The sequence below is a fragment of the Panthera leo genome, chromosome D4 (genome assembly GCF_018350215.1).
Source record: "Panthera leo isolate Ple1 chromosome D4, P.leo_Ple1_pat1.1, whole genome shotgun sequence".
Classification (NCBI taxonomy): domain Eukaryota; kingdom Metazoa; phylum Chordata; class Mammalia; order Carnivora; family Felidae; genus Panthera; species Panthera leo.
Window position 1 is genome coordinate 18,521,794 of NC_056691.1, and position 14,542 is coordinate 18,536,335.

Here is a 14,542-nt window from a genome sequence, read left to right on the forward strand (position 1 = left end):
CAATGCATTTCTAAATAACTCATCGTAAAAGAAGAAATCACAACATATTTGTAATATATTTTAATTGAATGATAATGAAAATATGACATTTTAGTGTGTGGGATGTAACCGAAGCTATGCTCTGAGGAAAAAAAACCTTTAAAAGCATCAGATGTTAGGGGTGCCTGGGTGGCTCAGTTGGTTAAGCACTAGACTCTTGGTTTTGGCTCAGGTCATGATCTCACAGTTTGTGAGTTCGAGCCTCAAAATGGGCTCCATACTGATAGCACTGAGTTTGCTTGGGATTCTCTCTCTCTCTCTCTCTCTCTCTCTCTCTCTCTAACTTAAAAAAATTTTTTTTAAAAAGCATCAGATGTTAAAAAAAAACAGCGAATTTAACTAAAACATGTCAAAGGAAGGATATAATAAAAATATAAGTGTATTTATATATAAATATAATAGTTATATAATATATAATAATATAATATATAATATAAATTTTGCAATTTGCATAAAAATATAGTTTTTTAACTGTTTAAGAAAAAAAAGAGAAGAGCGAGAGAAGGGCATATTTTACCAAAATGAGGAATGAGACAGTAACATACTACAGATTCTCCTAATACTAAGAGATAAGAACAAACTGTAATAGATTATAAAATTCGTCCGAAAATACTCCTGAATAAGTGCTTCTGAATAATACTTCTGAATACTTCTGAAAAAAAAAAAAAAAACCCTCAACTTGTGAAGCCTGGAAGGAAAGAAATTTAAAATGTAGATGGTTTTGTATCTGCATAAAAATGAGTCCCATTTCATGGCTCAGTCGGTTAAGCGGCCGACTTCGGCTCAGGTCATGATCTCGCGGTCCGTGAGTTCAAGCCCCGCGTCGGGCTCTGTGCTGACAGCTCAGAGCCTGGAGCCTGCTTCGGATTCTGTGTCTCCCTCTCTCTGACCCTCCCCCGTTCATGCTCTGTCTCAAAAATAAATAAACGTTAAAAAAAATTAAAAAAAAAAAAAAAAAAAAAAAGAGTCCCATTTCAGGGCACCTGGCTAGCTCAGTCGGTTGAGCGTGTGACTCTCCATTTCAGGGTTGTGAGTTCAAGTGCCCATACTGGGAGTAGAGTTTACTTAATAAAAAAAAAATTTTTTTTAATGAATCCATTACACTTACTATCCATTGTTCCGAACTTCCAAGAGATACACTGATTTTATACAAACTCTTCCAAAGAATAGAAAGAGAGAACACTTCCCAATTTATTTTCTTTCAGAACCTAGCATAATCTCAATACCAATATCCAACAGGGACATCACAAGAAAGCAGAATTAAAGGCAAGTCTCTTAAATAAGCATAGCAAAAAAAAAACCCCAAACCAAACAAAAAACTTTTTAAACTAGTCCCAAACCAAATTAGCAATATATTAGAGGTTATTATGTAGTCACCAGGTAGGGATTTCCTAGGAATTAAAGGACAAATTAGGGGCGCCTGGGTGGTGCAGTCGGTTAAGCGTCCGACTTCAGCCAGGTCACGATCTCACGGTCCGTGAGTTCGAGCCCCGTGTCAGGCTCTGGGCTGATGGCTCGGAGCCTGGAGCCTGTTTCCGATTCTGTGTCTCCGTCTCTCTCTGCCCCTCCCCTGTTCATGCTCTGTCTCTCTCTGTCCCAAAAATAAATAAAAAACGTTGAAAAAAAAATTAAAAAAAAAAATAAAGGACAAATTAACATTCAAAAATCAACCAATATAATGCAGCATATTAACAGAAGAGAATATCATCTGACCATCTCAGGAGATGTCAGGTAGTAAAACTATCTAAAATCCAGGATTTAATCATTATATAAAATCTCAGCCAAGTGGGAATGGAACACAACTGCCTTAATTTGATGAAGGACATTTATAAGAAGCAAATCAAAAAAGTAAACCTTGTATTTAACTGTGAAATACTGAAAGCCTTCCACCTCAGATCAGGAATGAGACACCTGCTATTTCTATCCATCACGGCACCCTGGCCAGAGCAATGAGACAAGCAAAACAAGTAAAAGGTAGAAGGAAAGGAAAAGCAGATCAAAAAACTGTCTTTCCTCACAGATGATATGTTTGTGTATACAAAAAACTCAAAAGAACTACAAATGAGCTTGACATTGTAAGTAAACTTAGCAAGGGCGCTTGGTACCACTTTAATAACACAAAATCTCCTGTATTTCTATAAACCATCACAATTAGAGAATTGGATTTAAAAATTAAAAAAAAAAAACTGTAATAGCATCAAAATGTAAGATCCTTAAGAATAAATTTCACAAAAACGCGCCTGTCTCACAGTTGAACTAAGAATCGTCTTTTTTTTTTTTTTTTTTGATTTGGGGATCTTAATTTTTAAATACATACAATAGAAAGCAGTATTCAGAAAGTAGCATTGCACTAAACAAAGTCCTACAGAATAAGTCACTGAAAGAGACTTCCAACATTGATTTATGAGTCTGACATGAAAATGCAAAACACGACATACTAATGTAGGTGGGAAAAAAATAACTCAAAATCTTTCTCACCAACAACTTTGAGTTGTTTTTACTGCAAAGGAATGGTTATGGCCCAGCCTTATTCAAGGGATTCACCAATAGCAAATTTTTCTATTTCACATTAAAGACCCATTTACGTATATGCTTAACTAAATATCAATGTCAGGCCATATAAGCAGCCAAAGGCACCTCGTGGCAAAATCAAACCTGTTTTTGGAGTAAGAGTTGATTTAACTTCCAGCAAATTCTGCAGAACTAAAAAAAAAAAATTTAAACCCATACACATGTACCCAACAGTGTCGCAGCTATTCACAGGCCAGGGGGGTTTAACAAGAAGCAACAAAGAAAGCAATTATAATAAAATTATAACAAACATTTCATTCCCTTAGAAAAAAAATCAACCACAATGTGCTTTGTTCAAAAGAATGGCAAAGCGAAGGACCTTTTGCCAAAAGCAATCGCAGTACATTAATATTAAACATGATCTAATGAAGTCAGAAGTGGTTTGGGGAAAACATTCACCACAGTAAAGGCATATTCTGCATGATAAATTCTTAGCAGAAAAGAAGGGATTCAAACCCCTTTCCTTGTTTCACTTGGGATTGATTCTTTTTTATACTGAAACAAAAAAATTAAGGAATGAATAACAGAGGCGGGGGGAGAAGAAAGGAGAAAAAAACAGAAAATACAACTTCGTTCGCAGTTTTGCCTGAAAAGGGATAATAAAAAAGAAGCCTATTATTCTAGTGCTTAATAATCTTATCGATTTAAAACGTGAATTTAAGAACAAGGCTTATCTTGGCATGGCATCAGAACTCGGAGGTTGAGGAATTGTTCTGGTTTTATATCTAGCAAAAAAAAAAAAAAAAAAAAAGTAATTTCTTTCCTGTACCCACCACACAGATCTTCCCTCTTCCTGAGCAAAACAGGATGGATGAAATTCCCTTTGGACTCTGTAACCATTTTGGGAGACAGATGATTCACTGGGAGACATGATTCCCTCTTTGGGCAGGAGAGGAAAAAAAAAAAAAAGAAAAGAAAAAATCTGGCTCTGTTCCTTTCCCATCTGACCTCCTTAAAAGGATCTTTTTTGAAGCTGTTAATCCAGGCTACTAAAATAGCAAGCAACTATTCTTTATTGAAGTTCAAGTGGCATTGCCAATAGAAAGGAGAGACTGCGTTTTCTTGAAAACCTAGGACATAGGTTTTCTGCGTCCTACGCGATGAACAATTGCCATCATTTGGTTTGCTATACGTAGTGAGGCTCTGTCGAGGTCTTATACAAATAAATGTGACAGGCCTTTCGGTGGGGGGAAGCGTGGTCTTAATGGAAACCTGACTGGTAATCAGTGGCTGCAGTCTTATCATTGCCAGCTGGTTCCCAGAAACACACACGCGTGTGCACACACACACAAATACACACGCACACAAATCCCCAATGCGATGATTCAGCAACTTAATGGAGCTTACACTTGGCAATACTCCTCCGGTGCACACCTCTGGGGAAATTAAAGAACACGGACCGAGGATTCTGGCAGGTCCATAATCGTTTGTTTTTGGCAAGCACTCAGGGCATAGCCCAGCACCAACTTTAGGCCACTCTGACTGCATCCAGTGACTTTTAGAAAGATGCAGATTGCAGCTTGTTTGAAAACGATACCAAAAAGGTCATAGAAGCAGAGAATAGGAAGGGAAAGAAAGGAAGAGCAGAAAGAGCCGACAAGGAAAGGCAGAAGGGGAGAAAAAAATAAAATAAAATAAAGAGCCACAACAGAAGAAACAGATGTGGGGTGGGGGAGACGAGTAAAATCTCACTTCCAAAAGCCAGGGTCATTTAGGATCCCATCCGAACAAGCACATTCTCTTCGTAGACAAATAACTTCTTACACAAATAATTGCAAAGTAATCTATGGAAGTAAATCTGTGTCTTTCCAGATAAAAGTGATACTAATGATCTGTATCTTGAAATCTCTAAGTTTGAGGTATGTCTTCTTAAAAGAGCACAGCAAGACCTAGCTTTTGTAAGAAGTAGCAATTTAAGGAAACGCAAATTATGTCAACTTCATTAAATCAACGTCTGAACACACACTGGCCGTGAGTGAGTCACCTGTTGACATTTATCTGTAACTGTCCCGCCAGGGCCCGGAGGGTACATTGTTATAGAAGCACAGCAGGTTATTTCTACCTTGGCAACAGGATACCTGCTTCTAATTGGTATATAAATGATCTTTTAACAACATCCGTTATAACGAGGTTCTACCTCAATATTCTAATACAATGTTCTCCCACAAGGTAAACACTGTGATATATATATATAAATATGTAATTCATATCTTTATAATCAATATATTTAATAATATTTTATATTTATATTTATATTAAATTAAGATATAATTATACGATTCTATGATTAATGTATAATTAATTGTATTTAATATTTAATAATAATGAATACATTTAATATAAATATATATTTCTACAGCAGTAAGTATAAGACTATAAAAGAGTCCAATATGATTGAATTTAAATACTTCCTGTATTTAGAGAAAAAGAGCAACATGTAGACTAAAGAAATTTAGAATGGAAAATAAGGTTGCTAGTCTTAATGGTGAAGTAGATTAAAACAACACCAATACACCAATTGGAGAGTTGAAACTATCAGACACACGGCACCCAGTTCCTGTGTAAACCGCTACTTCATATGACTGAGGATGTCGATGACATTATTAGGGGTATTTTCCGGAAAACTGATGCACGGAAAAAATTCTCAGATTTTTTTTTAAATGAGGAACTGGCATATGTATTTGTTTTAGTAACGATATAATTACAGTGAATTTGATTTCGATTTTTTCATTGGCTTCAAGAAGCTCATACACCAAGTTCTGGACTGAATACAATTTTTACAATTTTTATTCCTTTCTCAATATGTTGTTTTGTTTTTCTGGACTCTTTTGTCCTTGTTTGATTATATGCGCATGCGTTTTTGTAAACAACTTCAAATATTCTATGGGAGAAGGAAGGACCTGAGTAACGAACGGAAAAATGACAGATGACCGACTTCTGCAAATAGATAGTACATTTGATATAAATGTAAAGATCTAATAACAATGAGAGTATATGCTATATGATTCCATTTACATAACATGCAAAGCAGGCAAAACCAATCCGTAGTGTTATGGGTACATCCGGAGGGAGTAAAACTATAAAGGAAAGCGAGGAAGCGTGGGTCATAAAAATGAGAATGCCGGTTACCTTTAAGGAGGGACCGAGGAGTGATGGGAAGGAGCAGAAAGAGGTCTTTTTATTCAATTTCTTTACCTGGGTAATTGTTAAAAGGATGTTCCTTTTGTGATAATACTCTGAGCTTTTTATATTTATGTTTTGTCTTCCTTTCTGTATATGTAGTATACTCCACAAGAGGATTAAAATTATATATATAATTATATACATATATATATATATATGTAGATAAACAAAAGGTGAATAAAAACAAAGGCTTGCAAAGAACAGAATAAGTTCTACCAGGATTTCTAAAAACTAAATAAAAATAAGAAGAGGGTTCATTACTGGAAAGGACAATGTCCAAATTCTGGGCGTTAAGAATGTTGGAGGGATGGGCAGGAATGAAATGGATGTTACTCTTTCACAGAACTACCTAAATCAACACATTCACAAAAAGGAAAGTTATAGGGGTGCCTGGGAGACTCCGTCGGTTAAATGGCTGACTCTTGATTTCAGCTCAGGTCACGATCTCACGGTTCATGGAATCGAGCCTCACATCGGGCTCCACGCTGACGGCGGGGGGCCTGCTTGGGATTCTCTCTCCCTCCCTCCACCGCCCACATCTCTCTCTCTCAAAACAAACGTTAAAAAAGTAGAAAGTATATACACAATGGTGCACAATGCCTCTTAACGACAGTACTTCCTGAGGCGGCAGAGACACATCAGGGGAGCAGTGAACAAAACACATTAGGTCTCCTTTCTCATGAAGCTTGCATTCCGGAGTGAGGGAGCAAAAGGGAGGAAGAAAGCCGTGATAGACAGAAAGATTAGGAGACAGACAGAAATAAGCGTTCCAGAAGGAAGGCACAGCTTGTATAGATCCTCAAGAGTGGAAAGAGTTTGGCGTATCTGAAAAAGCCCCTGTCCCCGGAACACGCGATGGGAAAAGAAAGGTTGAAATGCACGAGAGGATATCAGAGCAGATCTCACACGGGCACCGGAGATGAACCTGGAATGTTAAAGAGAGATCTAAAATCTCAGAAGGAAATGAGGTCACTCAAGGATACTGTATAGACAAGAAACAGACCCCTAACACTAGAGAACAAACTGACGGTTGCCTGAGGGGAGGGGTGGGCAATGGGTGGAAAAGGTGATGGGGATTAAGCAGGGCACCTGTTGTAACGAGCACCGGGTGACGAATGGAAGCCACGAATCACAATATTGTACACCTGAAACTAATATTACGCTGGATGTTAACTACCGGGAACTTAAAGGGAAGCTTTAGATAAAAGGATAATATACAGAAAAAATGTCCCAGGATGAAGTTCGAGGGCGCTGCCATATTTCAAGGTTGAGCAGAAGAGGAGTTTACCAAGCAAGGCTAAGGAAGAGTAGGCCCGACCTCTTGCACGTTAAGGAACACTCTGAAAATTACCATGTTTTCTCCAGCCTAGTGGGCTAAGAGGCATACTGAGGGTCCTCTCCAAGGATGAGGAGATCAATATCCTGACTCAACTGAAATCCGTTTACAGCGCACCACGGTGCCTCAGCATGGTGTGTTCTAGGATATGACCACAGGAATGAAAGGCAAAGAATAATCAAATTAACCAAGTATTTTTTTCATGCTAAATTCGGGGGGGGGGGGGGGTTAGTATAAAGTTTATAATAATATATCCTCCAAAGAGGTCTAATTAGGATATTTTTAAAGACTCTTCCAAGTCTCAGCCATAAATATTTAGTCTCACGACATCTGGAAACAGTTTTCAAAATTCTTGATGGCAAGGTGTGCATAGAAATTTTATGTTCCTTCCAGACGTAGAAGAACGCATAAATACATTCTAGAAATGTGTGTCAAGTTAATGGTTATTTTGAGCACCCCAAAATATAAAATAACAGCTGTGTATAGAGACAACCTTTTGGAAAGAGAACTATCCATGTTATGAAAATAAGGAATGCTAACATTATTTATAGACAATAAATACCTCCCATTGGGTTTGGTGTTAATGCATGATCAGAAGACCATGAAATCGAACTTTGAGTTGAGTGAATGTAACAAAATTTGACTCGATTCCCTTCTGACGCCTACTAAAGACTGATATTCCATCACCCCTCCACCTGTGTACATCCACGTCCACATGCACACTTTGGCCAAAGGTCTCCAGAGCCTTCTTTCCACAGTATGAAGCCACCTTCCGGGCGTAGGGACTCTGGACTCTCTCATGACACATTGCATTGCAGTCTTTGCACATAGAGGCACTTCCTCCTCTTACATCCCAGTGTCCAGGCAGCAAGGAAGTGATGTCCCATTCTGCCAACTTCCTAAGGCCACTTCAAGGCCAACCTTATGGAAAACCTCCAATGAGAAGAAGAACCAAGGTCCTTTACCATACCTCTAATTCTCGATAGCTCTGCCAACTAAGACCAACATAACTCATAAAAGGGGTCTGCATCCCTTCTAATTCCCTAAATCTCCATAGCATCATTATTATCAACGTCAACAACAAAATCATACCTCTGTGCCAACGTATCACAGTATCGCAGTTTGATCTGTTTTTACTATTTAGAGAAAAGCAAGATGATGAGCAATTTGTGGACCAACTGCCTTTCGTTCCGACTAAATAACACACGTATTTTTTGAACAATAAACCAAGCTTCTTAGTTTGCAAGAAATTGAAACAAACGACTCTCTCGTGTTTGATCATTTGCACTGCTAAACAACTTCCCTCGTGGCTGGGATCCCCAATTACCTTTATTTTCCTTCTGCTCTGTCACAGAGATAAATGATCATAGTTACTTGGTTTAGTTGGGGGCACGGTTTCCCACAGAGCATTTTTACAGATGTCCATTGTCAGAAAAATATTTAAAACAGGTTTACTGGGGCCATTAGTTGTAAAATATTTACAGGAGTCACAAAACTTGGACATTTTCCTCTCCACATTGTGGAAGAGACAGGAAGAGAAGGAAAGTGTCCTCAAAAGACTAGCTTCAGGGGCGTCTGGGTGGATAACAAGTGGTAAGCATCTGACTCTTGATTTCGGCTCAGGACATGATCTCATGGTTTGTGAGTTCAAGCCCCGCATCGGCCTCCACACTGTTAGTGCAGAGTCTGCTTGGGATTCTCTCTCTCTTTCAAAATAAATAAATAAACTTAAAAAATTAAAAAAAAAAAAAAACAGTGGCATCAACATTTTCTTGGTCTTCTCCTTCCTTTTTAAAAAATTCTTTCAGTCTGTTAATCACTGTTTTTCACTTTCTTGTGTTAAATACTTCCGAGAAAAATCTATGTCTACCATGTTCAAGATGGATTATTGAAAGAAAAAAAAAAAGCTTTATACAACACCCAAAGCTGTCCTACGTAGACAATAATGAATTTTTGTGGTAATTTTGGGCCACCAAAGTCAACTAACAATTTTCAGGTTAGAAAGCACTTTTTGGAAGTGGCGGGCTCCGTGAGTGTAAAAGAAAGATTAAAAAAGGTAGGGGCGCCTGGGTGGCTCAGTCAGTTGAGCGTCCGGCTTCGGCTCAGTCTCACAGTTTGTGGGTTCGAGCCCCGCGTCGGGCTCTGTGCTGACAGCTCAGAGCCTGGAGCCTGCTTCGGATTCTGTGTCTCCCTTTCTGTCTGCCCCTCCCCAGCTCATGCTCAGTCTCTCTCTCTCTCTCTCTCCTTCAAAAATAAATAAAAACATTAAAAAACATTTTTTTTTAAAAAAAGAAAGATTAAAAAAGGTAACTGACGATGGTGTGCTGGGAACACAGTGTTTAAAGGAGGCGAAGTTAAGACGGAAAATATTACAATGCCAATGAGGTGGTAAAGAGACTGTAAAAGTCCTGACACAAAATTACCAAACTCAAACGTGTTTATTTTGTCATCCAAGCAGTGTTCCGCAAACCAAGCTTCTGTCGGTACCAGGAGATATTTCGATGTGAGGAGTGGATTCTGGCCTGAGTCACACTGCTGTGGGACCAGAACCGCCTCTGGAAGCTCTGGACAGCCAGAGGAGCCATTCTGGCTCCCCAACAGAGGTGAGGCAGTTCCAGTTAATAGTGAAACAGCAAAGACCCTTCATGCCTATTTTTAAACGCACATTGTTAATATTCAGTGTAATGCTACTCTTTAACAAACTCTTTACTCCCCGCTTCCCTGATGAAGCTTCCCGCGGTCTTTAAAGGGGTTGTTAAGCCAAGAATGGATCACACTCATTCTGCATGAGCAAGTCGAGAAACACTCCATTAAGCCTTCCAGTATTTAATAGAAAGAGCCATCTCTCACCTCTGAGGAGATGAGCCAGCTGCTCGGTGATGAGCTCAGGAGCCTCCCGGAGAATCTCTTTCACCACAAGGGAAGAGGAAGACTCTCGGAACTCAAGGCCGCCATCGCTCTGCTCCACCGGATTAATGACTTTGACAACCGCTGATTCTAAAGTTTGGTCCTCGCTGTAAAGCAAATGGCGGAGAGGAAAGGAAAGGGATATGGCACATCGTCTTACTTTCTGGAAGTATTTAATCTCTGCTCTCACACAAAAGACTTCCTCTCAACGGCCAAAAAGATGAGGAAGCTCACGTGACCCTTAGCCTATGCTTCACTTTCCATATTACCTAATTACCACCCCCCCCCCCCCCCCGAAAGGCTTAGTCGTAGCCCCTCACGCCGTAGCACTTGTCTCTTGTTTTGCTGTTGAAAAATAATAATAAATCATAATAGTAGTAGTAATAGTAATAATAATGGCTGCCATTTACTGAGCTTCCCCTGCAGGCCAGACACCGTTATCAGGCCAGAAGGAATGTCACCAAGTCTTCTACACGATGACCCTATGAAATGGGTTCTAGTGAAACCCTCATTTTTAACATGAGGAAACAGGGGCACATGGGTGAGTCAGTCGGTTGAGCATCCAACTCCTGATTTCGGCTCAGGTAACGATGCCAAGGTCGTGGGATCAAGCCCCACGTCAGGCTCCATGCTGAGCATCTATCCTGCCTAAGATTCTCTCTCTCCCTCTGCCTCTCTCCCTGGCATGTGCACTCTCTCTCCCTCTAAAATGAATAAACAAATACAAATTTTAAAAAGTTAAAAATGGGGAAACAGAGGCACAAAGCAGTTAAGAAATTTGTCCAAGGTCACAAAGCTTATAAGCAGACTAGCTTGTGTTTGAACGCTGATGTGGTTTCAGAGCTTGCATATCTGGTCACAGTGCTGGAGACAAATGACCACAGGCTTATTTACTTCCACCATCATCCTTTTTTTTTTAAATTTTTTAAAATTAATTTTTAGTGTTTATTTATTTTGGAGAGAGAGTGCGAGTGGGGCAAGGGCAGAGAGAGAGGGAGACACAGAATCCAAAGCAGGCACCGGGCTCTGAGCTGTCAGCACAGGGCCCGAACAGGGCTCGAACTCAAGAACCATGAGATCATGACCTGAGCCGAAGTCGGACGCTTAACTGACTGAGCCACCCAGGCGCCAACCCCCCCCCCCCCCCCCCCCCCCCCCCCCCCCCCCCCCCCCCCCCCCCCCCCCCCCCCCCCCCCCCCCCCCCCCCGCACTGTCATTCTTCACATGTGAGATGAGTTGGCTTTATCAAAGGCAGAAGGAAAGAGGTGAATAAGGCTGACGTTGGTCTTTCTGTCTGCCAGAAACAAATGAGTGGGAATGAAGGAAATAAAGATCTCAATTTTGGAAAGCGTTCTGTTTCATAAATAGTCCTGAAGCTCAAGTTCACAGTGTCAGCCCCCAAACCAGCAGTTTTTCAGTTTTCATTGGGAACAAAACTCTTCCAAAGATTCTGACTTCCCAAGATTTCTTTAGCTTCTTGCACTGCCTTTATCCATATTTATTCACATGAATTGGTTTGTAAAAGTGAGCACATAAATTGAGTCAAGGAGGTGATCATCCCGAACACTGATCATTGAAGTCAGTCAGATAACCTCCCAGTAACTCTCAACCAACAACTGATTAATAAATAGGCAAAAGAGTTTGTGTTTCAAACGTCAAGGGGATAAAAACAGCCCCACGTGAGCAGACTGTTTTCAAAACTCTTTAGAGCTGAATGAACTGCATGACAGGCAGGTCAATGTACTCGTACCTAAATATGCTTCCTAAAAAGAGTTAAATAGGTGCGCCTGGGTGGCTCAGTCGGTTAAGCGTCCGACTTCAGCCCGGGTCACTATCTCGAGGTCCGTGAGTTCGAGCCCTGCGTCCGGCTCTGGGCTGATGGCTCAGAGCCTGGAGCCTGCTTCCGATTCCGTGTCTCCCTCTCTCTCTGCCCCTCCCCCGTTCATGCTCTGTCTCTCTCTGTCTCAAAAATAAATAAACGTTAAAAAATAAAAATAAAAAAAAAGAGTTAAATAAAAAATTAGATATTAGTACAAGTTCTTATTTCATGCACACTAACATCAATATCCACTGGTTATGGTCCTAAACCATCAGCAAATTGGCAAAGTGTGCAAAAAAAAACCTACTGTCTCAAACCACTGAGGTATTTACTAGTGACTCTTCATTCAATAGCACCACAGAGCTTATCAAAAGGGCATCTTTGGGGGCGCCTGGGTGGCTCAGTCGGTTAAGCGTCCGACTTCGGCTCAGGTCATGATCTCGCGGTCCCTGAGTTCGAGCCCCGCGTCGGGCTCTGTGCTGACAGCCTGGAGCCTGTTTCAGATTCTGTGTCTCCCTCTCTCTCTGCCCCTCCCCCACTCACTCTCTGTCTCTGTCTCTCTCCACCCCCCCCCAAAAAAATTGAATAAAACATTTAAAAAAATTTTTATGGGTGTGTGGGTGGCTCAGTCGGTTAAGCCTCAAGCCTCCGACTTTGGTCCAGGTCATGATCTCATGATTTGTGGGTTTGAGCCCCGTATCAGGCTCTGTGCTGACAGCTCGGAGCCTAGAGCCTGCTTCACATTCTGTGTCTCCCTCTCTCTCCGCCCCTCCCCTGCTCGTGCTCTGTCTCTCTCTCTCAAAAATAAATACAGATTTAAAAAAAAAATTTTTAAGATTTAAATAAAAGGGCATTTTGGGGCTGGGTTGGAAAGTCCTTGAAGGTAGACAATTTGTCTCATTCCTCTTTACGTACCTTGAGATTCTTGCACTAGTTAGCAACTCCTAAGTACGTACTGAAGGAGGCAGAAGACCCACATTGAATCCAAACTCTTCTACTAACTTCATGTGGTACCCCTGCAACAGTGGGTCTCAGATTTCTTGTCCATAAAATAACAAGTTTGAACTGCACGGACTTTCAAAAATCCATCCCGCTCTTATAGTATAAAATGGCATGAATGAAAGAGCCAATGATCAAATGACTTTCACAGCTGTTCTCTACAAGTTTTCACTTCACCACTGAGATGTCTTTCTTGAGAACGTTTCGGTTTTAGTTAGCATGTAATTTCATTTTTCATTACACATTTACAGCATCAGTACATAGGACTGTTGTGTTGCTACAATAAACTGTTTCAGATTGTTCAAAATCATAATTTTGGTCAATTCTCCAAGAACTTTCCACTCAGAGATGTCATATTTGAAATGCAAAGGCCAGAACAGAGAGCTGGCATGGCCCAAAGTTTGCCGTAAGAGAAGAAAAAATATTCTTTTTCTTCCGATGTCCTCTGCCTTTAATGCATCTCCCTAAGCCACAAAAGTCCTGAATGAGGTGGTACTTTTCCCATAAGGGCCTTGGTTAAAGGCCTTACCTCCAGAGCCTTACCTCGCCAGCACATTGCTGCCAACGAGCGTTATAGATAACTTCCCTTCATCATTTAGCTGATGCAGATTAATTTCATCTCGGAATATGTGGAACGATTCAGAGATGTTCAGCTCTTCTAAAATAAACCTCGTCTCAGTGAAGTAATTGAATTCAGTTCTTGGTATGTTCAGCACTGGCAAACAGAGAACTCCAGGTGGACTGACCTACCGAGAAGAAAGTTGGCTGAATCACTGACAACAGCGAGAGGAGACAAAGCACAACTCCGTGTTTTACACGCCCGAGGGTAATTGTAAAGCGAACGAAAGTCTTTTGGCCTCACTAACCCGGATGACATTCAAAATCGATTCTTCCCGAACCCAATTAGTAGAGCAGTATCTACAGGCAAATGGCCCCTAATATTTTTTAAACACTTGTTACTCTCCATGAAACCTCTCGTGCCTTATTTTAAATATCTTATGTCTCATTTCAACATCTCCACGATTAAAAATATGTATATGCGCACACACACGCACACACACACACACATTCTCCTTTTCAGGGGAAACAAATTCATAGGTCTTTATGGAATTAGCAGAAAATCAGAATGATTACTGCAGGGGGGCGCCTGGGTGGCTCAGTCGGTTAAGCGGCTGACTTCCGCTCAGGTCATGATCTCGCGGTTCGTGAGTTCAAGCCCCGCGTCGGGCTCTGTGCTGACCGCTCAGAGCCTGGAGCCTGTTTCAGATTCTGTGTCTCCCTCTCTCTCTGACCCTCCCCCATTCATGCTCTGTCTCTCTCTGTCTCAAAAATAAATAAACGTTAAAAAAAAAAAATTAAAAAAAAAAAAAAAAGAATGATTACTGCAGGGCGGATGAGGACTGTGTGATACAGAAAGGCATGTACGTCCCATGTACATGGGATGCCTGCCATTGAGCTCCAGCCAATGGTTTACATGCAAAAATTTCAGGTGTTTTCAGGATAAGAATCTTTCAATTACTCAAGAAAAGCTGGAAATCTAGATCTGAGGCTGTTATCTACGATGTTTGTTACAATTAATTTTTCTAAATTAAAAACACTATGGAAGTTAACAAAAACTCATTTATGAGCCAGAGTTGGCCTACACACTACCAGATTGAGATCTCTGTTCATTTCTTATATTAGAAAAA

At 40.5% G+C, this 14,542-nt stretch overlaps 1 protein-coding gene across 4 annotated transcripts in view; it reads right to left on the minus strand.

The window, feature by feature from the left end:
• PRUNE2 (prune homolog 2 with BCH domain) overlaps window positions 1-14,542 on the minus strand; it is a 270,865-nt gene that overhangs the window by 192,631 nt on the left and 63,692 nt on the right. For all 4 annotated transcript variants that reach the window (XM_042911941.1, XM_042911942.1, XM_042911940.1 and 1 more), the window contains exons 3-4: window positions 13,398-13,600; window positions 9,980-10,143 (exon numbers count right to left, since the gene is read on the minus strand). In XM_042911941.1, coding sequence (XP_042767875.1) covers window positions 9,980-10,143; window positions 13,398-13,600 — 367 coding nt within the window. The remainder of the gene's footprint in view (window positions 1-9,979; window positions 10,144-13,397; window positions 13,601-14,542) is intronic.